Consider the following 27624-nt stretch of genomic DNA (forward strand, 5'->3'; position numbering starts at 1 on the left):
ACTGGGTCACCACGGTGTCTCCTGCACCCTGGTCTGCTGGCCACTTCCCAGTTTTACTGATCTTCTTATCCTGTTAGCTTCTAGCCCTACACCCCCCCCCCCAAAAAAAAAGCTCCACTATAATCCTTTATAAGCCTATCAAACTTTAAGGATATTTTTCCATTCAAATCTAGTTATGCCTCAAATTGATAGAATGGAAATGTCTGTGAATCCTCGGAGGATTGGCTCCTCGGTGACCTAGCAGACACATGTGCTGTAATTGGATTTGGTTCGCTCAGTCTCTTTCACCATGTTTAAGTAGCTGCCCTCGCACTGCACCACTCTAGAACCCGAAGAGCAAAGCGGGTCCCTATGCTCTGTGGCCAACACAGCCACGTAATTGAGTTACGCACAGCCAGACACCGCCAAATCGAAGGCCCACCTTTTGTTAGGGACAAGTGGAGTTGCTGAGTACAGTGCATTGGTGGCCTGTGTGGAAATGCCTGGGGAGGACAGATGGCGCTGCTTCCATAATGAACATGTTTTTAAGGACAGAGCATAAACAGTATTGAGTGATAGAAGCTAAGAAGTCTCCTGATGCGCAAAAGCTAAAGCCTGTAGTGTTTACTGCGGACATATTCTATCTGGGACATTGCCCTGAGCACAGCACACACATTTGTTAGTTCACAGGAACCCACTAGGGACAGCGATCCCCATTTTCCAATTGAGGAAACAGGCCCCAAAAAAGTAAAGTACCGTGCCCATGGTCACCGGAGTAGGAACAGGTGGAGCTGGGATTCCAACCCAGGTATCCCCACTTTCCCACCCAAGTTCTGACCCCTTTGTTCTGCTGCCAGTGTCTCAGGGACTCGCTTAGTGTTTGTAAGCGAAGGAGTTGGCATCAGAAACCCAGAGGCAGCTGCACCTCGTTATGGCCGCAGAGTGCCATGAGCATATGTTGTTTTGATTTAACTATAAAACTTGGGCCATAAAGAACAAGTTTTTCAGAATGCTTTTTACAGGGACATAGAATTTATAGAGGACTAGACCGTGGAGATTTCCTGAAAAGGCACCAGCTTAGATCACCACAGTCAACAGGCGGCTCCAATGTGGGGCGCAGGGTGGCATCCTGCTCCAGGTCCCATAAATGTGCTGTGTCTAGCCGGGCACTGCCACTGCTGGGTACACCAGCGTGGCGTTCGTTTGTAATAAAACCCTCCGGTTTCAAACACAGAGAGCAGTCTGGAGTAAAGGTTTCAGGGGAGGGAGAGGAGGGGAGCATGGTGGCCTGCCAAGGGGGGAAACTTGGAGACCAAGGGAGGCAGCAGGCCAGGCCAGGAGCAGGGCCCGGGATGGGCAGGTGACCCAGAAGCTGGTATTTCCCAGGAAGAGCACATTCAGTCGACCGTCATGTTGTGCCCATCGTGTCTCAAAAACCATTGTGGCTACACTCCCAGGGGAACTTCTTACGTATGGTTCCTCTTGGCACTGCTGGAAGGTTGGCACTGCCTGCAGTGGCTGCCTCTTGCCATCCCCACAAGAGAGTGGACAGTGGAGCTCCTCTTCCCAAGCCCAGGACCAGCTCACATAGCCTGAGGCGGAGCCCCGCTGTACTAGCTGACTTAACCCTTCCCAAACCCTGCCTCCTCAAGAAAGGAGGAATTGAAGGGAAGTGTGTACATATATGATTTGAAGTGTAATTTCAATTTCCTTTGCAATTAAAACAATTTATTGAATTCATTGGATGACATTGGTTAATAAAATTATATAGGTTTCAGGTGTACAATTCAATAATACATCATCTGTGTGTTGTATTGTGTGTTCACCACCCGAAGTCGTTTCCTTCCATCACCATTCATTCCCCCTTTACCCTCTTCTACCTGCCCCCACCGCCTTTCAGTTTCTTGTGCAATTTGGGATAAAATAAACAGAAAAAGAATTAGTTAAATGTCTTTCAACAGATACCAGAAAATTAGAGTATTTCTCGTTTTAACTAATAATAAAAACATCAGATGTTAAAGTGGCATGTTCTTCTCCAGGGTAGTGGGCCCTGTGGTGATGCACTAAATGAATTACAGTTGTGTGTGATTTGGGCAGCATGATGAGCTCAGGCCCTTTTATAAAGTGGCGAGAGGTGGGCGTCTCCAGGGCCAGAGTCCTTTTATCAGAGGAAGGCAGGGGCCACTACACTCCAGGCTGGTGACTTCGCTTAGTAGTTAGCTTTGTGCAGCTGGGGAGCTGCCACTGGAGAGTTTCCTAAAAAATAGCAGTGAGCTTTGCTTTTGTCCTCTCTGTGTGCTCCGTCCAAGGACCCACCTAGACTCGGCCTCAGAGCCGTGACTCCCCTTGTGACAGGGATGTCAGGGAGGGTTTCATCACAGAGCAGTGTCACCACTAATTACCCCTGCCATAAAGAGGCGTGCTCTGGGGGGTGCAGGTGGGAGTGAGCAAGGTGCTGAGTGTCTCCCCCAGAATTACCCTCCAGTTTCACAGACCTGGGACCAGGCCCTGGCCGGTCACACCTGCCGGGCAAAGGTGGACAGGCCTGCTGTGGGCTTGTCTTCCTGCCAGAGGAGCCTTGCAGTGTTTCTGTCTTACTGTATCCAAGCTCTTGAGTTTAAAGCCTTCTCTTTATAATTTATGTATTAAGATAGTAAAGTGGCAGGCGCAAGCAGTGTGAAGTTTCCCTTTAGTTTATGCTTCAGGATTCTTTCTTGCCCTCTACACTGGGCAAGGGGTGAGGGGACCTGTCTAAGAGGGATGCCTTATGCAGGAGTGTGGAAATCACTGGTTATGAACACCTGCAGTTTTGTCCCATCAGCATCATTAGTTTATGTGACACATTTGTTGAGCACCTGTCATTTGCTAGGATACAGAGGAGGTGGAGGATGCCATACCCCCTCTCAGCCTCTGTTCCGCCTAGGATTACAGTGAGAGTCAGGAGGCCCCGGGGAACGCTTGTCCAGTCCCCAGGAGGCCATAGGCCACTCCCCACCACCAGGAAGAACTATCATTTTTCTTTATTGGCTTGTATCTTTACACTGTTGGCCTCCTACCAGGATTAGTTGATGACCAGGTGAAATATAGAGTGGAACCCAGCATAGGTTAATATTAACACTATTGCCCTAGCCAGTTTGGCTCAGTGGATAGAGCGTCAGCCTGTGGATTTAAGGGTCCTGGGTTCAATTCTGGTCAAGGGCATATGCCCGGGTTGCAGGCTAGATCCCTAGTAGGGGACATGCAGGAGGCAACCGATCAATGATTCTCTCATCATTGATGTTTCTATCTCTCTCCCTCTCCCTTTCTCTCTGAAATCAATTTTTTAAAAAAATGAACACTGTTAACTAATACTAATCCCACAGGGGTGGAGATGAGGAGGTCAGCAGATTCTGGGAATGGGGACTAGAGGGATTTAGCACCAATTTTCATCTGTTCCACCTCCCCAGGAGAACACACATGGTCCCTGATTTTGTGGTTTCCTGTACGTGTCATGATGCCTGTGTCACTTTAGGGCCCTGAGTCCCAGGGTTCTCTCCCAGGTCTTGGCACACAGGCCCTGAGGCTTATTTCACTGTGTTGTCCCTTGATTCCCCCCTGCTGCAGCCCTCCAGAATTCATCATAAAAGAGCTTGTGTCCAGAAAGAACCCCTTGTATCTGTCTGAGACACAGAGAAAGGAAAGGGGGTTTAAAATAGAAACTGAAAAGAATGTGTGTATATTTTCAGCATGTCCTTCCCACAGCTCTACACTGTTCTGTCTGCTGGTAAACATTCAAATTTTCGGAATCTTCCTTGGCAGTTCCTTGTTCATCATATGTGATAAAACCAGCTATTTTTCCTGAAATGGTACCTGTTCTTATGCTTTAGATAATGAGCTATGTTGGTAATTGATCACCATTTACATACAGTAAGATTAATATTTAGTGTTTCACCAAAAGTGCTAGTCTAAGTGGAAGTTGAAATGATATGGATCCACTCAAGGTGTTGAACTCACTTGACCTAATAGGGAGTGTCTAGCTGTTCCCCACAAGGCATTCCAGAATGAGGTCTAAACAGGAAACAGGGTCCTTGTCAACAAGTCAGGCTGTTTGGGGATTTATATCTTTACTAGAGGCCCGGTGCATGGATTCATGCACCAGTGGGGTCCCTCGGCCTGGCCTATGGGGATCGGGCCAAAACCAGCTCCCCGACATCCCCCGAGGGGTTCCGGATTGTGAGAGGGCAGTTCTTGGGTGACGCACCCCGGAATCGGGCTCCCTCCTCTCTGGTTCCAGGGTGCATCACCCAAGAACCGCCGCTGCCCAGTCACTGCAGCTTGGCAGCTCCTGTGTTGAGCGTCTGCCTCCTGGTGGTCCGTGTGCATCACCAGGTCGACAGTCACTTAGGCTTTTATATATATAGATTCCTAGGAGTCTGACTCATCTTCATCTTTCCCAATAAAAAAGCCAAGGCTTCAAATTCAGCTAAGACCACTTGAATTTCTCTTACGTGTCAGCTGTCCCAGGAGATGAGGACATGTTTCTGAACGTACATGTGGGTCTACAAGAGGTCATATAGCTTAAGGAACCTGAGGCTTAGATTGTCATGACTTCACCCTGTTTGACTATAGTGGAACCTAGACTAGAAATCATTTGTTTCTTCCAGGATACTTCTTCACTGAAAAATTCACTTGCCTTAAGAGCTTTTCTGCGGAAACCAGTCTCTCCTGGCCTTCTCTTATCTCAGTGTGCCGCACTCCCTCCCCCCAGTCCCTGGTGAGGATGCCAGTTCTCAGGGGCAAAGGGCGAGGCGAGCTAGACCTTGGCTCCAGTCACTGTTTTTTTAAATGGAAGTATCTGTCTTATAAAATTACACTGTAATTTTTGAGAAAGGGGCAGTGGGTGGGAGTTGGTGGGGGTGGGGAGGGGAGTTATGAGGAAAGTGAATATCACCTCTTTCTATATGTGCAAATAAAGGTGAGCTGAAGAATCACAGAAAAGCCGAAAGGGAGGGCATCTGTAAAGGACATCTCTAATGTCCGAGGAGGGAGGAGAGATCTTCAGGTTTGGGGCAACGATCTGCTCATCCTGAGCTGGTTTCCACCCTAAACTTGGCCCCTGATGGACTACAGAGTTGGGTTTAAAGGGAACACTCAATGGATTTTTAGATACTGGTTGTCTCTAAGAAAACATTATTTTAAGACGAAAGCATCCATGTAGAAACTGCTGGCCAGCCTTACAATATTACCACATTTCTATGCAGATTAGCGTAGTAGGCAGGACACCTGGAAAAGGGGCCAGAGTGCTGGGAACGGAGGAATGCTCCCTGCTTCTGACTCTTTCTCTTGGAACACTGGCTAACAGAAGCTCCATGCAGGTAGCCAGCAATGGCGTTCTTCAATAGTGAGCACTCCAGTCTGCTTTGAGTCACCACTGTCACTCCATCTCCTTGACATTAGGTCATGTAGACGGTGCTTGGGGGCTTGGTGTTTATGAAATAACTAGAGACCTGATGCACAAAATTTGTGCAAGGGCCTTGGCCCCCACCGCTGCCGCAACCCCCGCCTGCTGAGGCTTTGTCCGGAAGGAAGGACGTTCGGTCTAATTAGCATATTACGCTTTTATTATTATAGATAACCGCTGAAGCCTAACCACAGTGTCTCCTCAAGTCTGAGTGCTACCAAGCAGAGGGCAAACCATTTTAAGGGTCACCAAGAAGGAAGGAGACAGCAGCTGTCAAGTGAAAGACACAACTTGATTTGGGGGACGTTCACTTGGAAAATGTATATGTTAGAACGGACAAACTGATACCTGCATTTTGACATTGAGAAGCTTATTGTCATTTTGAAGAACATTGAGTTAGGAACAATTGAGTTAGGAATTAACTCAAATTTGAAATTATGTGGATGCTAAGGGTCAGGGTAGAAGTTAGTCTTATTGCTTCAAATACATAAAGTGAATATTTCATTTAGTCATGTTCATCTTGCTTTCAAGTTGTAGACGTTTACATTTATAGGGTAGGAGTTCATTGTTACCAACGATGACCCATTCCTGCCGGGCCCACCCCTGAGGAACCAGAGCCCAGGCCTCGTGGTTGCCTCCTGAGAAGACTGGGAAACTGGTTTCATGGACCAGCCTTCTCTTTCAGAGTAGATCTTCGTGCTTCCGGCATCTTAATTTCAGTCCCTCAGTCCCTTCTGAGCAGATCTTTCTTATTCCCAGATCAGGTTGTATCGCTCATCTGGTAAAAGCCCTCTGTGATTCGAATCTCTCTACCCCTAGTACTGCTCACATTTCTCCATCAAAGCGCCTGTGGCTGTGAGATAGATCCAGAGTGCTAAAATGCCCGTTACCAGCAGTTTCTTTGAAGACCTTGGTTTTATCTTAAGTTTTTGTAGACTTTGCATTCTACTCTGATACTTGTGAATATAAATAGGTTTTAAATTATGCTACCTCTCAGTTAAATTACCTGAATTTGTTTCCTTCGGGTTGATTTGTTCATTCAACAAATATTTGAGGTCCCACTGTGTGCTTAGCCAGTGTTAGCTATGAAGGCTAAAGTGGTGAATAAGACAAAGGCCCTCTTCTGTGTGAATTTCTGATCAAGGATCCTGTATTATTAATTTAGGGCTTGTGAAATAGAATCAGTAGTGTCCTAATTTAAGGTTCTGTCTTTTGGGGAAGGAATTGATTTTCCAGGAAAAAGCACCCTATTTCATTTGTCCAGTAACTTCCAGGCCCTCTGGTCTGAGAAGTGGGCCCCGATAGATAATATCTTCCCCCTGAGGGGACTTTGGTGCCTCCACAGCAGGCCTCAGCCTCATGGCTCCTGCCCCCAGGAACTGCTTCCCTCAACCTGCATCCCCGTCCCCCAGCCCCTGGATCCCTACTGTACCTCACATGTCTCGGTCATAGCACTTCCCACAGATTTTAGTTGTTTTCTTTTAGATCAAGTACAGTCGCCCCTCCTTATCCACAGAGAGTATGTTCCAGTATCGCCAGTGGGTGCCTGAAACTGTGGCTAGTACTGAACCCTACCTATACTATGTTTTTCCTTACATATACCCCTATGATAAAGCTTGATTTATAAATTATGCACCCTAAGAGATTAATACTAGCGAATAATAAAATCGAACAATATACTGTAATAACTGTGAATGTGTTCTCTCGAAATATTGGTATTGTATTTTTCTCACCCTCCTTGTAATGACATGAGATGGTGCCTATGTGATGAGATGAAGTGAGAGAATGACGTGGACATTGTGACAGAGTGTTAGACTACCGTAAAGGAGACTTGAACACAAGCTACCTCGATACCACAACAGTTCATTTGATAACTGAGACAGCGCCTAAGTGACTAATGGGCTGGTAGCATGTACAGCGTGAATATGCTGGACAAAGGGATCAGTCATGTCCTGGATGGGACAGAGTGGGACAGCGCAAAATTTTATCAAACTACTCAGAATGATGCACGATTTGAAACTTATGAATTGTTTATCTCCAGAATTTTCAACAATATTTTTGGACCTCAGTCAGCCACAGGTAACTGAAACTGCAGATAAAGGGGACTACTATATCATGGTTTAATTTATCTCTGTGTTGTCAATGTCTAGTACAGTGCCTGGCATACATGTTGGATAAATTTTTTAATTCCTATGATACAGGCTACGTACTCAGGATTGGAGCCCACTCAAGCCTGTTTCCATGTCTCAGTTGCTTCACACCAGATGCATTAGCTCTGATAAGCAAGTCATACCCCCAGTTTATATTACACATTTGGGATCATAATTGCTTATCTTTTCTTAGAAAAAGAGGAAGAGGGAGAAACTTTATATAAATAGGAAATAATTAGAGATCACTTAGAACTTCATCTTGATGGGGAAATTTTTTTCATGTAAAAATAAAACACAACAATACCCAGAACTTAAATTCTTCAACATAAACACATTGTAGAGGAATGTTAGAAAATGTGTTGGGAGTGCGCGTGTGTGCATGTGTTTCAAGGTTAGTTTGGAGGTTTTCAGTGTTGAGTCATCTAGAGCATTGTGAAAAGGCTTACATGTACATGCAGTATGCCTGGGCTGTGTGCATGGAGCAGCTCTGGGGACACACCAACTGGTAACAATGGGTGCCTTTGGGAGGAAAGAGGGTGTGGGTGTTTTTTTTGCGATATGCACATTATGTAGCCTTTTTAATTTAAAATATAACTCACATACAGAAGCATATAAAACAAGTACAATGAATAATTATAAAGTAAGTGCTCGTGTAACCACCAGCCAGACCAGGCACACAAAAGCCCCCTCTTAGGTCCTGCATTGGTTTCAGGATGCCATTTCTATGCTTTATGTAAATGAAATCATACTGAATTAATCCTTTTTATCTCCCCTCTTTCACTCAACAGTGTTTTGTAAGATTTATCCTTATTATGTATAGCTGTTCTTCATTCATCTCCATCATTTTGGAATATTGTAAGATATCCACTACTGATGGACATGGGGCTGCTGTGAACACTCACTTACCTATGTTGTTGAGCACGTGTGTGTGAGCCTTATTGAGTGGGTTATGTGCCACAGAGCATGTGTCTGCCCTGCACTCCACCCGACCTGCAGCCCGCTCAGCACCTCCCAGCACTGTGCATCTTCAGACAGTTTAATAATTGTCGATCTCTTGGGTGTCTAATGGTATCTCATTGTGGTTTCCGGTTGCATTTCTCTAGTTATTAATGGGTGACGATCTTTTCATACGTGATTAGCCATTTGGGTACATTTTGTGAAGTGCCTGGTTAAGACTTTTGCCTACTTTTCTCTTGATACTCTGAATTTTTCTTACTGATTTATTGGAAAAGTTAATATATTCTTCATATGAATTTGTTGGCTATATGTATTCAGGTAGTTCCCCTACTCTGTGGTTTGTCTTTTTATTCTTGGTGGTGTCTTGATGAAAAATAAAATGTTTGATTTTATATAATTCAATTTATCAATCTTTTAAAATTCCTGTTTTTATATCTTAAGTTCTTCTCTACCTCGTCCTTTACATAATAATTTTTCTGTATTATTTTATAAAAGCATTTGAGCTCTTTTTTAGATTTAAGTCCTAACCTTCCAGGAGCTTATTTTATTTTTATATGTAACTAGAGGACTGGTGCACAAAATTCATGCACTGGAGGTGGGGGGGTCCCTCAGCCCGGCTTGTGCCCTCTTGCAGTCCGGGACCCCTTGGGGGATGTCTGCCTGCTGGATTCCCCCTGGGGATCAGGCCTAAGCTGGCAGGCGGACATCCCTCTCACAGTCCAGGGTCCCTCTCACAGTCTGAGACCCCTTGCTCCTTACCACCCGCTTGCTCGCTGCTCCTTACTGCTCAGCTCACTGTTCCTTAGCACTGCCACGGAGGCTGGAGAGGCTCCCACCACCGCCACTGCGCTCGCCAGCCATGAGCCCGGCCTCTGGCTGAGCAGCACTCTCCCTGTGGGAGCACACAGTCCTGCGTTGAGCATCTTTCCCCTGGTGGTCAGTGCGCATCATAGCAACCAGTTGTTCCGCTGGTTGGTCGATTTGCATATTAAGGTTTTATTATATAGGATGTAATCCAACTTCCTTTCCTTTTCCTTTTCCTTCTTCCCCACCCCTCACCTCTCCCTTCCCCATCCCCCTTCCTCCCCTTCTTTCTTTTCTTTTCCCTTCCTTTCTCCTTCCTTTTCATCCCTGGGTACCGGCTTGTTCCAGCATCATATATTTAAAGACTGGCCTTTTTTCGCTGCTCTGTAATCCACTTATCATAAGTCATGTATCCACATGCGCACAGGCTTGTTCTGGACTCTGTTCTCTGTGGCATTTCAGGCTTGGCTGTCTTCATTAGTGAAGCTTTACAGTTAGTCTAGATTTCTGGAACAGCAAGGTTCCCCCCCCCCCCACACCACCACACACACACACACACACACACACACACACACACACACACACACACTGTTGTTCTTCTGCCAGGGACCTGGCAAGTGTTGACCCTCTGTATTTCCATGTACGTTTTAGAAGCCACTTATCCAGTTGCATGGTCTCTGTTGAGATAGGGATTGGAATTGCACTGAATCTGTATGTCAGTCCCTTCATCTGGAAAGTGTTAATCCACAGAGCCCTAGTGCAAGCATCGAACTCAGTGGTAAAGCAGTGAGAGCTTCCCTGGAAATGGCCAAGAGGTGAGGATGCCGCTCTGGACACTTCCTCACAGCTCAGGCAAGCAGCAGAACAGCGGTGGCATTTGCAGATGAAATGACAGTATACACAGAAAACCAGAGGACTGACAGATACTTCTTAGGATTAAGGCTAAGCAAGCTAGCTGGATACAAAAGTGATAACCAAAATCATTTTTTTTTTATATTGCAGCAGCAGCTAGAAAATGGTCTTTTTAAAGATACTATGTTTACAGTAGCATCACAACGTAACAAATACCTAAGAATAAATCTAAAAAATTATGTGTTGCAAAGACCTCCACTCTCTCCAGATCGATGTGGGAAATATAAAAGCCATGAATAGCTGAGACATGGAGCAGAACAAGGCAAAGGGCAGAGTCTAACAGGCAGTGAGTCTTACTCCAAGGCTCTGTGGTGCAGGTGTGGGGAGCAGTGACCGCTACCAAAGAGTGCCCACGCCTACAGACACGTGTCTAGGCCAGAGGACACACAGGAAACGGGGGGAAGTGGTCAGTACAGTAAATGGTGGGTGAATTTTCTCTTTCATAAACAAAATCATATTGCCGAACAGTGTTTTCTTAGTGGGGGAAACATGCCATCTGCTAAGTTCCCTCATATAGGAAATCAAGTTAAGTGGAATTTAGTACATTTTAATGAAGAATACCAAATTTACTCCAGACTGTTAGTAGTTGGATATAACTTTATTCCTGTTCACTTTGTACTAAGAATAAATGTATTAGAAAAACAAGATGACACATAGCTGCAGGTTTGGCTCTGTGCTTTGGAGAGATTGCTCGTTTGTTTTCGTTTACTTTCAGAGGCCCCACACACTCAGCTCTTGGGAAGACAGAGTGAACACTCAGATGGTATGGTGACACGAGGTCTCCGTGAGAATCGAGCTGCTGCCGCTGCTTAGCCAGTAGCATGTGGGTGACCAGGCAGTAGTCTGTGCCCTCCTGAGCGTACCTGTGGACCTCTCCTGAGTTGGCATCCTCTAGGCTGTGGTGTTTGCAGCTCTGTCTCTGTTTCACTGGGGTCAGGGTTATTTGGGGAAAGCCATCATCTCTGCACCAGAACAGCCTGGTTCTGCTATCTTTGGGCAACTGTCCCGCAGAGATCTGGTCCTTTTGTATCTTGGAGTGTTTCTTTTCACCACCAAAACTCGTCATGCGGAAGTGGGCGTGGCTTTTTTTTTTTTTTTTTAATTCTTCTGTCACCAACAGAGTGCACATGGTATCTCTTGATATATACCAACAGTTCGGTAATTCAGCCTTATCATATTACGGTGTCTTATGTCATGTCTGTCAGTCCCTCTGGAAGTGTTGTACACATTGCTTGCAGCACCTGTGCAGGTGGTGTGATATGATGGGTCATTTTGAATTGCCGTGTACAAACTATGAGGCTTCTTATTGCCTCTCATGGTCTCCAGACTGATCACACATGCTTGGCTGCAGAGCAGTCTCAAGCACACACCTCCAGCATGTATCAGTTTATATAGTAAATGTTAGCACCTCTGACTTTATTCTTTGTAGCAGAAGAAAATAAAGTGGAAGTTTGTTGTCACCTTGGGTAACCGGGGCTTGCCCCCACGTTGGAGGTCAGAAGTCAGTGGAACAAGCTTGCTCGGTGCTACTGATGCACTGTGGGACCAGGAACACCTTCCGAGCCAGAAATGGGTGCTCCCTTCTGCTCTAATGGTAACCTTCACTAAGCATCCGTTCACCGTTTGTTAACTACAGGATTCCCTTTAGTAAATACGTTTTTAAAATAATATACGTACATTCTTAAATCCACCTTCTTTGTGTTATTTCCAATGCCATGGTCAGTCTTCTTCCCTTCTCCCCCTACAGCTTTTGCACAAGGATACCCATACATTTTGCTCCTGATATCATTAAGGATTGGCCTTGAAATAATTGGAAAGTATCCCAAGTTCACCATAGCAAATCAGTGAAAATGCCAGGGAGGGGTAGGAGGGTAAAGAGACTTATACAAACCTAAGATGCTTGTGGTAGTATTTGTGTAGAAGAATGTTACAGCTCTTAACTTTAAAAATAATAAGAGGAAGTATTAATGAATATTAAGACTATTAGCCTAAACTCTGTGATAGCCTCTTTAATGTTCCTCTTTCTGTAAGATCAGTAGTTTCAGCATCGTGTTGGACTTTTGGGTGGTGTCATGGGGCTTTTCCTGGCAGGTGTCCTTTTTACACCCCTTTCTAGTCCAAGAACCCTGTCCATGAGCCACTCCAACAGGCTGCACTTGAGTATGTTTTGGAACAACTGTGTCAAGGTTATTACTCTGTGTATAATTTAAAATTAAAGTAAGCCACTGTTATTCATGGGAAGAATTTAAAAAAAAATTTTTTTTTTAAATTTTGCTCCAAGAGGTAATTGGAAAAGTTGGGTCAAATCTTAAGGTCATGATTGATTATGTAAGAGTCAGGCAGTCTTGGATACCAAGCACGGAAGTGTAATATACCAAGTATCAATCCTGGTTAGTTTCTCTCATTTGGTTCCCATCACATGGGCAATCGAAGGAGTCAAGTACAGGTTATATTCTGTCGTACCTCTTTACCTCCTTCAAGATTAGCAGTGCTAATTTATAAAGACTTTATTTTTTAATTACAAAAATAACTCATTTATACTGTTAAAACATCAGAATATATTGAGGCCAAAAGCCTATTCTTTCACCACCTGCACTGGTTTTTACTCCCCAGTGGTGCAGTCCTATTAACAAAGCAGAAAGTAAGACTTTTCAGTACACTGACCAATAAGAAGCTAAATTAAGTGGCATTCAGAACACATATGGAAATATCTGACAGGGATTAGGGATGTTATTGTTGTTGTGCTCAATTTTTTTATGATGATACAGATTTTTTTTTAAATAGTGAAATTGTAAAAATAGCCAAATGAGGTTTTAAAAAGTAAAGAGAGCCCATGAGATAATAATCACAAACTTTTATAAACTATAAACAAAAATAGTACAGTAACATCTTCACTGTTTGGAACCCTGGAAGAATTTATATAATTTCTACAAATTTGATATTTTCTTGCCTTTTTTGAGGAATTTTAAATAGAAATTTTATGGGGGAAAAGAGGATTTTAATTTGCTCTTCCTTCTTAATTATAATGGATTCCTTTTCGTGTTTTGGTGACAACTGAGTCTTCTTTTGTGACTGTCGGTTACTGTCCTGTGTTTAAAGTGGCTGATGCTTTCAGGACCTTTTAGTGCATGTAAGACTTAGATGCCTGGAATGACCCCAGCATCACCTTGCCTTCCGATGCCCTCATGTTAGAGTATATTGTACAGTCACGTCTGTGCTGTGCCACTTAGCGATGCGGTGGCCGTGAGCAAGGCATTTGGGCTCTCAGTGTGTGTGTGCTCTCATCTCCACTTGGTACGGCGGTGTCTGCCTGGCACTGTCCTTACAAGGTCCATGGAGTGTGCTTAGAGGGCTCACCTGCCACTTCTTAGAAGCCACGCAGTGTCATGGTGTCAGGGTGGCCCTTCGGGGTAAATACAGACTTCCCTGCAGTGCCAAGAACGTGAGAATACCCAAAGGTTCCAAATATACAAGCTGTGACTACAAAATGAGCTCATAAGGCAGTGGTCGGCAAACTGCGGCTCGCGAGCCACATGCAGCTCTTTGGCCTCTTGAGTTTTTAGCAAAGGCCACCTTAGGAGTACCCTAATTAAGTTAATAACTTAATACCTATATAGTTTAAGTTTAAAAAATTTGGCTCTCAAAAGAAATTTCAATCGTACTGTTGATATTTGGCTCTGTTGACTAATGAGTTTGCCGACCACTGTCATAAGGTAATCCTGCAAACTGGAGGCTGAACAAAGGGTATAAAAGTGAGTGAGGGTTGAAGTCAGGCAAGGAGGCCATTCAGAAAATGAAAGCTTTTCATTGGAAAAGGCTGGATGTTTTAATGGTAAGAGACCCAAACATTATAATGACATTACTCAGTTAAAATGGTTGCATAGTCACTGAGTGATTACAGTATTTATGAATCAAATTTTGATTCCTATGGTCTCCTAAGTATCCTGTAGGCCTTAATGCCCTTGCCCTGCTACATGCAGTATAGGAAGTAAGGGAGCCAAAATTCCCCACAAAGTGGTTCAATTCAGGCTGAAAAACATCATAACCTGGCACCTGCCCTCCAAAAGTGTCTAGTCGGGGCAGATAGCTACCTGTTTAGAGCAACAGGAAGTGCCAAGTGGCCAGCTCAGAGTAACACATCTTCTCTAACTTGGAAGAAGGAAAGGCCTGTAGAAGAACCCTGAGCAGGAGGTGGACAGTTAGGGTTGGAAAGAGGAGCCAGAGGACTCAGTGGGAAAGAGGTGGTGATCCCAGCAATGGAAGCCCTGCGGGCACGCCCCAGGGGCAGGCTGGTGTGGGCCAGTGGTCTGAGCACCTTCCGTCTCAGGACCCCTTCACACTAGGAGAAAGTATATAGGACTCCACAAAGCTTTTGTGATGTGGGTTTAGCTACCAATATTGACCACATTTGAAATTAAACCACACAAAAAAGGTTTAAGCATTATTCATTAATTCATTACTAAAATGACTAACCTATTGCATGCGAACAGAAATAATATACTGTTATGAACATAGCCATGTTTTCTAAAACAACTCTAATGAGAGGGCAGCATTGATTTATTGATTTATTTGTTTGTTTGTGTATTTATTTATTTTTTCAAATCTTTAATGTCTGGCTTCATAGGAGATAGCTGGATTCTCCTGGGTGCCTCTGAGTTCCGTTTGGTTGAAGTGTAAGAAGGCATGACTGGGAAGAGGAGTATTTTAATAGCCTGTTCAGATTGTTGTGGATGTTTTCTTTGATATTACGCCAAACTTAACAATGGGTAGTTTCCTGAAGTAACCTGCAATGTGGAATCTAAAACCATATTAATAAGCTGTACATTTCATCACATTAAAATCCAGAGGACTATCTTGCACTTTGAATGGCTCTTTTGTCCTTGAACGATATTGAAACACCATTTATTGATCCCTTGGAAAATACTGGTCACTGAGTTACACAAATCTTCTAAGACAGTTGGCAAATCATGGACAGATTTCAGTTCCTGTATCAATAAACCCCATTGTTAGTATCCCCCTGATCTCATCCTTACCCCAGGGAAGCTGTCAAACTCGCCCTGGCAGATAGTTTTCCAAGCTTCCCGGAATTCTGGAAAGACATACAGAGCTCCATTACTTTCCAACTCTACATTGACCCTCTAGACCTATTTCTTAATCTTGTACCATCCTAAAGGATAAGTGAAACCAATGTGTAAATACGTGGAAAGCTTTTAGGATGGCACCTGACCCAGGTAAGCACTCAGTGAGTGTTGTTATTTGCACTTTTCTGTGTCGCTGTCAACATATGTAACATGTGTTGACCATAGCCCAAAAAGAGGAGTGAAAGGTGCTTTGTGGAGCACCAGGGTACAGGCTCCTGCTGGGTGTGTGCAGCAGCTCCTTTGGGCAAGCTTCAGACTTCCCCTGTAGGTTACAGCAGCAGCAGACCTGAGGGAACGTCTTTGTCTTCCATCTTTCGTGTGACCTTTTCTTACCTTGCCTGCACCTGTACCAGTTGTCATGTTGGTGTGAATGTCCATGCCCCTCATTTGCCTCTTGTTCCCTTGCTCACATGGTGGTGACTGGTGCTCAGATAATATTCAAATGAATGCATTTAGAGGGCATTTGTTTTGAACAGCACTCAACGTGGTTTTAGACTTAAGAAGTATAGAAATGTTATCATATGAGCATATGATCTGAGCAGTGACTAGAGTGTTTTTTTTCTTTTCATTTATTTAAGGACTATTTAACCTCTGTTCACCGCATCCCATTTCTTTTTTCTTGAATATCTATTCAGACTAAAAATAGTAGAAAACTTAAAGTGTTTCACAATAATTTGGGGTTAAACATTTTTGCGATCAATATACTTTGCTTTCTGCTTTTCAGATGTTCCTCCTGCTGAACAAGAGAAGCTTTTTATCCAGAAGTTACGTCAGTGTTGTGTCCTCTTTGACTTTGTTTCCGATCCACTAAGTGACCTAAAGTGGAAGGAAGTAAAACGAGCTGCTTTAAGTGAGATGGTGGAATATATCACCCATAATCGGAATGTGATCACAGAGCCTATCTATCCAGAAGTGGTCCATATGGTAAGTGATTGCAGCTTAACCAGCGTGTCCCAACCCTGAGCTACACCAGGACTCTGACATCTTAGAATAAGCTGAGATACTGGAGCCTAACACAGCACTTCCCACAAAAAGTCCTCCTGTTCCAGAGTTTGTGCTTGCACCTTGAAAAATGGAAATCCTTGCAATGTCCCTGGATTATCGTGATGATACCAGTGAGGGAAATCAGGTGCCTTCCTGGGACCCATTGAGGAATTAATTTATTTAATCCTCACAGTCACCAAATGGGGTAGAAATGTTAGAATTTTTATTTCTACTTATTATATTATCCTCTTTAAATTTTTGTGTGTGTTTTAACATACATAACCTTAATATAATAATGCCCATACATAATATAGAAGTAAACATGTTCTCCATACATGTACAGGAAAATTCTAGTGGTGAGTTCAGTGCAGATAGTGATGGGACCCAGCTGGTATCAGGATAGTACATCCTGATTGGCTGAGCCAGCCTCCATCTGTCAGTGCCATGTCAAGACACACCCAACTCTGTCCTACAGTTAACTCATGGCTGGTTTCATTCAGCCCCCAGATCTCAGTCTCTGCTGTTTCCTACTTTACAGCCTGTTTCAGGTTCTTTGCATGCTCTCACTGTGACCTCAGTGGGTACTACCTGGAAACATTTCATACGAGACCTCAAGTTATTAAAACTTACTGTTTGGCACTGAACCCGTTTCTCATTCTTTTTGAATTATTGATATTTTATCTGCCTTTGAAATTAGTACTCCTCAGTTATTAGGGGGTCCTTGTTGCTTAAGATAAAATTTTAAATTCTTACTTTCATTGAACTCCTTACATTCAGTGATTCTTCCCTCCCCCTGCCGAAAGCTATATATTTCAGAATTGACTAGACTTGTCCTAAAATGTGTTCATTTCTCACTTTTGTATGTTTGCTTTGGAAAAGAAGATTAAAGTAATGTTCTTTTTGTAATTCACAATCTATTATGTCAGGAATTGAGATCAACTTGATTATTTTAACATATTATTGTTAACTCTTTAAAGTTCCAAATTTACCAGTGTATTGTCAGACTAGGGCTGTGAAGACTGAATAGGTTCCTTCCCCAAACTCATACCTGAAGAATAGTCACAGGTACATATACTGAATGGTAACTACTCTAAAACCTTAACCATTTACATTAAGGAAGATTGGGGAATATCTTTTTTTCTCTTATTAATTTCAATTCTCAGTTACTTTGGAAGGCCTCCCAAATCACAAAGAAAAATCTCTGATATTTTCTCCTCATACTTCCACATTTTCTTGTTCACAATACACTTTATAATCCTCCTGGAATTTTTATTTATTTTTTTATAATACTGTGAGTTTTATTTATTTTTTTAACCTTTAACATTCTTTATTGTGGTATGTAACATACATACAAAAAAGGTAAATATAAATACATATATAGTTTAAAGAATAACAAAATAAGCATCCATGGACCTACCACCTGGCTTAAGAAGCAAAATATTGCTAGGGCTATGAAGATTCTTTTTTTTTTAATTCTTTATTGTTTAATGTATTACATATAGTATTACATATGTCTCCTTTATCCCCCATTGACCTCTTCTGGCCACCCCCACCTCCCAGCACATTCCCTCACCCCTTAATGTCTCTTCCATTGGTTATGCTTATATGCATGCATACAAGTCCTTTGGTTGATATCCTCCCCCACCCCCTCCGCCCATCCTCCCCTGCCTTCCCTCTGAAGTTTGATGGTCTGTTCGATACTCCTCTGTCTCTGTATCTATTTTTGTTCATCAGTCTATGAGTGAGATCATGTGATACTTATCCTTCTCTGACTGGCTTATTTTGCTTAGCATAATGCTCTCCAGGTCCATCCATGCTGTTGCAAATGGTAAGAGTTCTTTCTTTTACAGCAGCGTAGTATTCCATTATGTAAATGTACCACCGTTTTTTAATCCACTCATCTGCTGATGAGCACTTAGGCTATTTCCAAATCTTAGCTATTGTAAATAGTGCTGCTATGAACATAGGGGTGCATATGTCCTTTCTGATTGGTGTTTCTGGTTTCTTGGGATATATTCCTAGAAGTGGGATTACTGGGTCAAATGGGAGGTTTCCTTTTTAATTTTTTGAGGAAAGTCCATTCTGTTCTCCACAGTGGCTGCACCCATCTGCATTCCCACCAGCAATGCACGAGGGTTCCTTTTTCTCTACATCCTGACCAGCACTTGTTGTTTGTCAATTTGTTGATGATAGCCATTCTGACAGGTGTGAGATGATATCTCATTGGCATTTTGATTTGCATCTCTCGGATGATTAGTGACTTTGAGCATGTTTTCATATGTCTCTTGGCATTCTGTATGTCCACTTTCGAAAAATGTCTAAGTCCTTTGCCCATTTTTTGAATGAATTGTTTATCTTCTTTTTGTTAAGATGTATGAGTTCCCTATAAATTTTGGAGATTAGGCCCTTATCGGATATAACATTGGCAAATATGTTCTCCCAAGCAGTGGGCTTTGGCTTTATTTTTTTAAATGGAATAGAGTAGGGATTAAACTTTATCGTCTTCTAAAATAATTGAAAAATTACTCATCCCTACCCCATGTATTGAATTTTTCATTTCCCACATTGATTTAAGTTCTTTTAAATCAAATATATTAAATTTATTTTATTTTAAATAAAATTTATTAATACATTATGTATTAAATTTATAAACATATACATTTATTCTATGTTAAATCACGTGTATGCAAGTTTTTCTGTTCTTAAGGAGTCTTGGCTGCTAGCAGCCCAAGTCCCATCCTTAACCCAAGAGAGTAGATTCTGCAGAGAACAGGATTGGCTGGCCCGGTTTAGATCAGGTGCCTGCCCTTCACCCAAGTTCGGGCCCACCTGCTGCATCAGTCTTGCACTCACATTTCACGGTGGCAGTGTGCACTAGTAGAACCACTTAGGGTAGTTAAGTCCTAAAGACTTTTAGTTTTTTTTAATAATTTTTTATCACTTATTTTTTTATTCCCATTCCCACAAGACATTTCCTAGATTAAATACTCCCCACTTCTCCTCACCCTGTGAAAATCCTGTTCTAACTACTAGATTATCTTCCTGCTGTCTTCACTGTGTTCCCGACCCTGAAATTCATGCTTGATTTCGGTGTTGGACAGTTTGCCTTCCACAGCACTTAGCAGACACTCAGTGAGCACCCACCGTGGCCCAGGTGGGTGAGGAAATAGAGCAGTGGACCAGATTTCTGCCTGCCCAAAGCTTTCCTCCACGTGGAGGACAGGCCTAAAGTGAGCTACCCAACAGTGCGTCACTTAGGTTACGGTAATGCTGTGAAGAAAGTAACATGGGAAGAGGACACACGTGCAAGACTGCCATGTGTCGTGTGGGGGAAGCAGGGTGCAGAGAGAAACCTTGGGCAGGATAAATTGGATCATCGCATGAACATACGTGCTCGTGGGGTGCTTTTCTGTGTCACTGAGAGAACGGGGACAGTTCGTTCTTCCCTCCCTGCTGTGACGAGGGAATGCAAGGGAGAGCATGGCCTTTCTCTTTGGGGAGCTTCAGGGGTGAAATGAGGGATGGGGCAGATAGGATTCAGGGTTTTACTTGCTGGTGTTGTTTTGCTCTACAGACAGAAGGCATGGATGAAAGGAGAGAGTGTGGTGGGGTGGTACCGGCAGTGGTTCTGATCCTCTCAGTAGAATTTGAGCATCCAATAGGAGGATAAACTCTGGCGTGCCCGGTGGAAGAGATGTGGGACCCTCAGTTCCATTCACATACCTCGGTGTGCTGGCCTCTGAAGCCAGGCTTGCTTGAAGGAGGGAGAGAGAGAGAGAGAGAGAGAGAGAGAGAGAGAGAGAGAGAGAGAGAGAGTGTGTGTGTGTGTGTGTGTGTGTATGTGTGTGGTTTTGTTTTGTAATAGTATTTGTATGTATTTATTTTTTATTTAAATTCTTTATTGTTTAAAGTATTACATAAGTATCCATTTTCCCCCATTGACCTCTCCCCAGCCCCCCTACCCCGCAGCACATGCCCTCCCCCCTTCCCCCCCGCCCCAGTCTGTGTCCATTGGTTATGCTCATATGCATGCATGCAAGTCCTTTGGTTGATCTCCTTCTGTAATAGTATTTTTAGATATTAATTTCCACTTACTTTGAAGAATCCAAAGCTCTAAAGATATTATAATCCTTATACTTGCTTCTTACAAATGTTAAACTGGAGTGCTATATATTTTTTTCAAATATATATCTTTATTGATTTCAAAGAGGAAGGGAAAGGAAGAGAGAGATAGAAACATCAATGATGAGAGAGAATCATTGATCGGCTATCTCCTCCACGCCCCCTACTGGGGATCGAGCCCGCAACCTGGGCATATGCCCTTGACCAGAATCGAACCCGGGACCCTTCAGTCTACAGGCCGATGCACTACCCACTGAGCCAAACCAGCTAGGGCTGGAGTGCTATATTTTTAATAGATTTATTGAGAGAGAATTCACATACCATACAATACGCCCATTTAAAATGTACAGTTCCATTATTTTTAATATATTTACAGGATTGTGCCATTGTCACACCTAATTTTAATACCATTTTCATCCCCCTAAAAGAAATCCCATACCCTTAACATTATTGACATATCTTCCTAACCCGCACCCCCAGCCCCTGGCAACCACTCATCTCCTTTGTCTCTGTGGATCTGACGAACCTGGACATTTCATGTAAGTGGAATCATGCAGTATGTGGCCTTCTTTCACTTAGCATAATGTTTTCAAGGTTTATCCATGTTGTAGCGTGTGTCAGAACTTCTTTTTAATGCTAAGTAATATTCCATTATATAGATAACCACATTTGATTTATCCATTCATCCATTGATGAAGGGTATTTCTGCTGCTTGGCAGTTATGAATAATGCTGCTGTGGGCATTGGTCTACAAACTTTTGTGTGCAGATGTGTTTTCATTTCTCTTGAGTATTTACCTAGGGGTGAAACTGATGGGTTACATTAACTCTCTGTGTTTAACCTTTTGAAGAACTGCCAGGCTGTTTTCCAAAGTGGCTGCACCAATTTACAGTCCCCAACAGCGTATGAGGGTTCCAGAGTCTCCACATCATCGCCAACACATGTTATTGTCTGTCTTTTTGATGACAGCGTCATGGTGGGTGTGAAGTGGTGTCTCACAGGTCTGGATTTGCACTTCCCTCAAGGCTGTGTATTTTTATATATTATAGACTTTAGCCCTGAAGTTTTACAGAACCTTACCGATCATCTAGCCTGACCCTTTTTCCAGATTTAACAAATTTAGGTTCAGGGAGATGAGAATGAAAAAGAGCAATACCCAGAGGCGAAAACTCTTGACATCTGGATTCTCAGGCCTAAATTACACCAACTCAACTATCTCTCCATTTCAGGCACTTTTAAAATATAACCCCCATCTGTTTTTCCCCAATTAGATTATCTAGTTAATCTGTTTTTCAGACTGTCACACTTTTTTTTCTTTTTTGTTATTTTTGTTTATTTGTTAAACCTCACTAGAGGATATTTTCCTTTGGTTTTTTTAGAGAGAGTGGAAGGAAGGGGGAGATACAGAGAGAGAGGAACATGGATGTGAGGGAGACACATCAATTGGTTAACTCCTGCATGCATCCAGACTAGGACCAGAATAGCCAGCCTACAATCGAGGTATGTGCCCTTGACTGAAATCGAACCTGTGACCCTTCAGTCCACGGGCCAATGCTCTGTGCCAAACCGGCTAGGGTGCTTTCATACATTTTTTACAGTTAAAACACTGATAGCAAAACCAAGTAATAGCATAGTTGTTGTTTTTTTTACAGAATACCAGTTTTACTTAAAAGGATGACTGACAGAGAAACTGCTTATTCAGACTTGAATAATTAGCAAGCATTTTCTCAAAAATAAAATGAGAGTGTCACTTTAAGGAAAATAACTGACAGTGTTTGTGTCCATGACCAATTAATTCAAGCTTTCCAGTGAAAATTTGAATTTCGGAAAACTTTTATTCACTGATGCAAGCTTCCTGGTACCTCAGTTTTTCCTGTCGAGATTGGCAGCAACATGAATGAATGGACTCTCATAATTCAGTGACCAGTATTTTCCAGATGAGCAATTAGTGATGTTATAAAACCGGTTATGGGCCAGAGAGCCATTCAAGTGCAAGACAAGACAGGTGTAAATCACAATTACCTTATGTGATTGAGTCCAGACCCTGGTTGATAAGGTTTCAAACTCTACATAACAGTGGGCCTTTCATAAACTATCACTTGTCGAGTTTTGGTGTAATATCAAAGACGTCCACAGGGCCCCCAAATGATGTGGCTCATTGGTTGGGCATCATCCCATGCACCGAAGGGTCACCGGTTCAATTCCCAGTCAGAGTACATCCCTGTGTTGTGGGTTTGATCAGTGTGAGGTGTGCAGGAGGCAGCCGATCAGTGTTTCTCCCTCTCTCTCCCTCTCGCTTCCTCTCTTTCTAAAATCAATAAAAACATTTTTTTAAAGATAGAGAATAGTCATTACCCTCCCAAAAAAAGTGCTATATGCTACTCCTTTGTAATCAGGCCTTCCCCTTCTCCATTATCCCTGACCACCACCCATCTGTCCTCCAGTTCTGTCATTTTGTCTTTTCCAAGATGTCATATAAATGGATTTGTACAGTATGTAGCCTTTTGAGTCTGGCTTCTTTCACTTGGCATAATGTGTTTGAGGGTCATTCATATTGTTGATGTATAAATAATTCATTCCTTTTCATTGCTTGGTAGTATCTCATTTTATAGAAGTACCAGAGTTTATCCATATTCTAGTTGAGGAAAAGTTGGATTACTTAAGAGTTTTTGGCAATAAAACTATTATAAATATTTATGTATAAGTTTTGGACATAGGTTTTTATTTTACTTGGGTAAACAAGAAGGCGTGGGATTGTTGGTCATATTGTAAGTGTATGTTGAACTTTCTTAGAAACCACCAAACTGTGTCACAACGTGGCTGTCCCATCTTTGCTCTCCCACCCCCAGTGTGTGAGTTCTGGTTGCTCCACAGCCTCCTCAAAATTTGGTGTCATCAATCCATTTGTTTCAACTTGGCTTTCCTTTGCATTTCCCTATTTATTAGTGATGCTGGGCATTTTGTTCTGTGCTTATTTATCATTTGTATAGCTTCCTTGGTAAGGTGTCTATCCAGATCCTTTGCCAGGTTTTTAATTAGCTTGTTTTCTTGTTACTGAGTTTGAGACTTCTTTACATATTCTGGATAGAAATTGTTTACCATTTATGTGATTTGCAAATATTTTCTCCATCTGTGGGTTGTCTTTTTACTTTAACAGTGTCTTTTACAGAATTTTTCATTTAAATAAAGTCTAATTTATTATTTGTTTCTTTCACGGATAATACTTTTATCACATCTCAGAAGCCTTTGTCTAACCCAAGTTCACAAAGACTTTCTTCTAAAAGTGTTAACAGTTCTGTATTTCACATTTAGGTCCATGATCCACTTTGAGGTTCATTTTTTTGGTATGTGGATGTCCAAGTATTCTATTTGTGGAAAACTGTTGAAAAGATTAACCATTCTCCTTTAAATTGCTTTTGCACCTCTCTCAACAATCATTTGACCATATTTGCAAGTCTTTATTCTGTTGCATTGATCTCGGGATCTACTCACTGATACCATATTGTCTTCATTATTGTCACTTTATAGTAAATATTGAGATCAGGTAGTGTGAATTCTCTCACTCTCTTCCAAAAATGTTTGTCTATTCTAATTATTTTAACTTTCCATATAAATTTTAGAACCAACTTGTCATTGTCTACAAAATATCCATCAGGGGTTTTGATTGGATTGCATTGAATATGTAGATTTGGAGAGAATTGATAGCTTAACAATATTGAACCTTTCAGTCCATGAGCACAGTATATCTCCCCATTTTGTTCTTTGTTTTATAGTTTTCAGCATACAGATCCGACATGTATCTTTTTAGACTTATAAGTAAGTTTTTTATTTTTGGGTACTGTTGTAATTGAGGCTGTTTATTTTCTATTTCTAATTGTTTATTGTCTATTTTTTCTTAAAGTTCTAGCAGGTTTTACTTCATGTTATTTGGTATAAATATTAGTATTATTTATTAGTTGAATTAACTTCTTTATCATTATAAAATGATCTTCTTTATCCCTGGTAATATTATTTACTCCAAAATCTATTTTGTCTGATGTTACTATAGCCACTCCAGCTCTCCCTTGACTAGTGTTAGTGTGATATGTCTTTTTCCACATTTATTTTTTTGGTTGGGTGTTGGGGTTTTTTTGCTTTTTTTATTCAGTCAGACAATCTCAATCTTTTGATAAGAGCATTCAAGCCATTTACTTTCATTGAGTGTATTGATGTGTTGAGTTGAAATCTACCATCTTGCTATATTTTTTTCTATTTGTCCCATCTGTTCTCTGTTCCTTTTTTCTTTTGTTCTACTTTCTTTTAGGTCAGCTGAGTACTTCTTATGATTCCATTTTATCTCCTTTGTTGGCTTTTTAACTATAACTGTAATTGTTTGATCTCATTTATTTAACTTTCCTCAAATACATCTTTAAATTCCCTCAAGCGATAACATACTATTTCACATAGAATGTAAGTTTACAGCAGCACACTTCCATTTCTTCTCTCCCAGCCTTTTTGCTATTGTTGGCATACATTTTACTTCTTCATATATTATAAACCCCACAATATATTAATTTTTATTTTTAAATAATTATCTTTTAAAGAGATTTAAGTAATTTTTAAAATGTATTATACTTCCCCGATACTTACCTTTTCAGTGTTCTTTTATTTTTTAATATATTTTTATTGATTTTAGAGAGAGAGGAAAGGAGAGGGAAAGAAATATCGGTGAGAGAGGGAAACATCAATCGGCTGCCTCTTGTATTTCCCCTGCTGGGGATCAAGCCCGCACTCTGGGCATATGCTCTGACCAGAGATGAAACCCACAGCTCTGGGCATATTGAACCAGCCACCTCTCAGTGCACAGGACGATGCTCAACCAACTGAGCAACACTGACCATGGCTATTTTCAGTTTCTTCACTCCATTCTCTGAATCCAGAAATCCACCTGGTATTAGTTTTCCTTCTGCCTGAAGGACTTTCTTTAATATGTTCGAAAGTCTTTCTTTTGCTTTTGATTTTGAAAGGTATGCTTATCGAGTTGAGGGGGGCCTCTGCAATCTCAGTGTTCTCTCTCTGCAGCTCTTCTCTCTGGGTCTTTGCCTTGCAAGTTCTAACCACCGTTGTCTGCTGGGCTCTCCCTGGGTTCTTTCTCCCTGTGCTGCAACCTGGAAGTTCTATCCAGGCAGGAATCTGGGCAGTCGTCGGACTCACCGCACTGTTTCCCAGTTCTCAGGGTCTCTATCCTTCACCTGAAAGCCAGGGTCTTGAAAGTCATAATTCCATATATTTTTCCCAGGTTTTTGGTCAGGAAGTAGGGTAAATCCCATTCCTATTACTCACTCTTAAGTGTAAGTCTCTGTTTTACTTATAATAATCAACACAACTCCATGCAGCAATGACTCTAAAAGGATATACTGATCAAAGGCTACTTGTATAATTTGTAATTCCATAACTATATACATAGAGTATATGGTTAGGGACGTAGCATGAAAATGGTTAGCTATACATGTATGACTAGGAAATCAGTACTTGAGCTCTGAAACTTCCCTTTTCAGTTTATTTATATAATGTAGGCCACAGAATATATAGTTTTGCTATTTTAAAGCATTCCTAAACTTTCTCACATTTTACTGCAAAAAAAAAGATCAGAATATATGGTAAAGCAAATATGTTAGAGTGTAAATGTAAAATCTAACTGGTGGCTACTTAGCTATTCTCTATAAGATTAAACTTTTTTGATTGGTATTTTTCATAACAAAATATTGGGGAATATACATCATTCAGAATCTATGCGTAACTAACCTTTGGTCCAGAGTAAATCACCTAAGAGAAACTTCCAAATTGAGTGTTATCTTTACCACTAATTGAATTGAATTAAAAGTACCTTAAGTCCTCACTTAATGTCATCAATAGGTTCCTGGAAACTGACTTTAAGTGAAACAATGTAGTATAACAAAACCAGTTGTACCCTAAGCTAATGATATAAGCAAGAGTTAAGTTCCTGTGGCATATTTCTAGTCACAGAAACATCACCAGGTTTTTAAATGAAGACCCAAAACATTTCTAACATTAAATATTGAAATAAATGTGAGCTATACAGACATCTAAGAACAGTGAGTAAAAACGAGTCAGATAATCATTTTTTAACCCACCAATTTCAGTTCAGAGTCACAGGTAGCTGGAGTTTCTCCTGGCTGCTCAGGGTACAAAGATGGGTCCACTCTGGATGCCCTCCCATCGCAGGTGACCTCACACCCACTCACACTTATACTCACACTGGGACTGTGTAGACACACCATTCACCTCCCATGCATGGCTCTGTGATGCAGGAGGAAACCGAGTTCCTGGAGAAAACCCATACAGATCAGGGACACCAGGCACACTCCACAGACAGTGGCCCCGGACAGGAAACAGTGTTGTTGTTTTTACTCAAAAACATTATAACAAAACAATGTGGGGAAAAAATGATGTTATTGAGGGAACTGCTGTATTACAAGTCATTGCTTATCTTGTGTAAGTAATCTAATTTTAAACTCAAAAATTAAAATTAAAGAATAGCCCTAACCAGTTTGGCTCAGTGGATAGAGTGTCGGCCTGCGACTGAAGGGTCCCAGGTTTGATTCCGGTCAAGAGCATGTACCTTGGTTGTGGGCACATTCCCAGTAGGGAGTGTGCAGGAGGCAGCTGAATCAATGTTTCTCTCTCATTGGTGTTTCTAACTCTCTATCCCTCTCCCTTCCTCTCTATAAAAAATCAGTAAAATATTTTTTTTAAAGAATAAACATACACATAATTATAAATGACTAGCATATTTTCATGCTTATCTGAAGACTAGAGGGCCAGTGCACAGATTTGTGCACCGGTGGGGTCCCTCAGCCAGGCCTGCGGGGATTGGGTGGAAACCGGCTCTCCAACATCCCCCGAGAGGTCCCGGATTGCAAGAGGGTGGTTCTCAGGTGACACACCCCGAAATTGGACTCCTTTCTCTCTTCTCCCAATATTATGTCACTTTCTGTATCTGAATCTCTTCTTTCATCTCACTTTACCCTAAGTTTGGCCATAACTGACCACTTGTGAGCATTTAGCTGCAAAATGCAATTATTTAGCAAACAGGATTTACTTAGCCAAGAATCTAGTCAGCCTAGGGCAGGAC

General features: G+C 41.9%; 1 protein-coding gene across 8 annotated transcripts in view; it reads left to right on the forward strand.

The window, feature by feature from the left end:
• The window catches only part of PPP2R5C (protein phosphatase 2 regulatory subunit B'gamma), a 137649-nt gene that overhangs the window by 71203 nt on the left and 38822 nt on the right, over nt 1-27624 (forward strand). For all 8 annotated transcript variants that reach the window (XM_054715779.1, XM_054715782.1, XM_054715781.1 and 5 more), the window contains one exon: nt 16108-16307. In XM_054715779.1, coding sequence (XP_054571754.1) covers nt 16108-16307 — 200 coding nt within the window. The remainder of the gene's footprint in view (nt 1-16107; nt 16308-27624) is intronic.

Source organism: Eptesicus fuscus, chromosome 5 (genome assembly GCF_027574615.1).
Source record: "Eptesicus fuscus isolate TK198812 chromosome 5, DD_ASM_mEF_20220401, whole genome shotgun sequence".
NCBI classification, from domain to species: domain Eukaryota; kingdom Metazoa; phylum Chordata; class Mammalia; order Chiroptera; family Vespertilionidae; genus Eptesicus; species Eptesicus fuscus.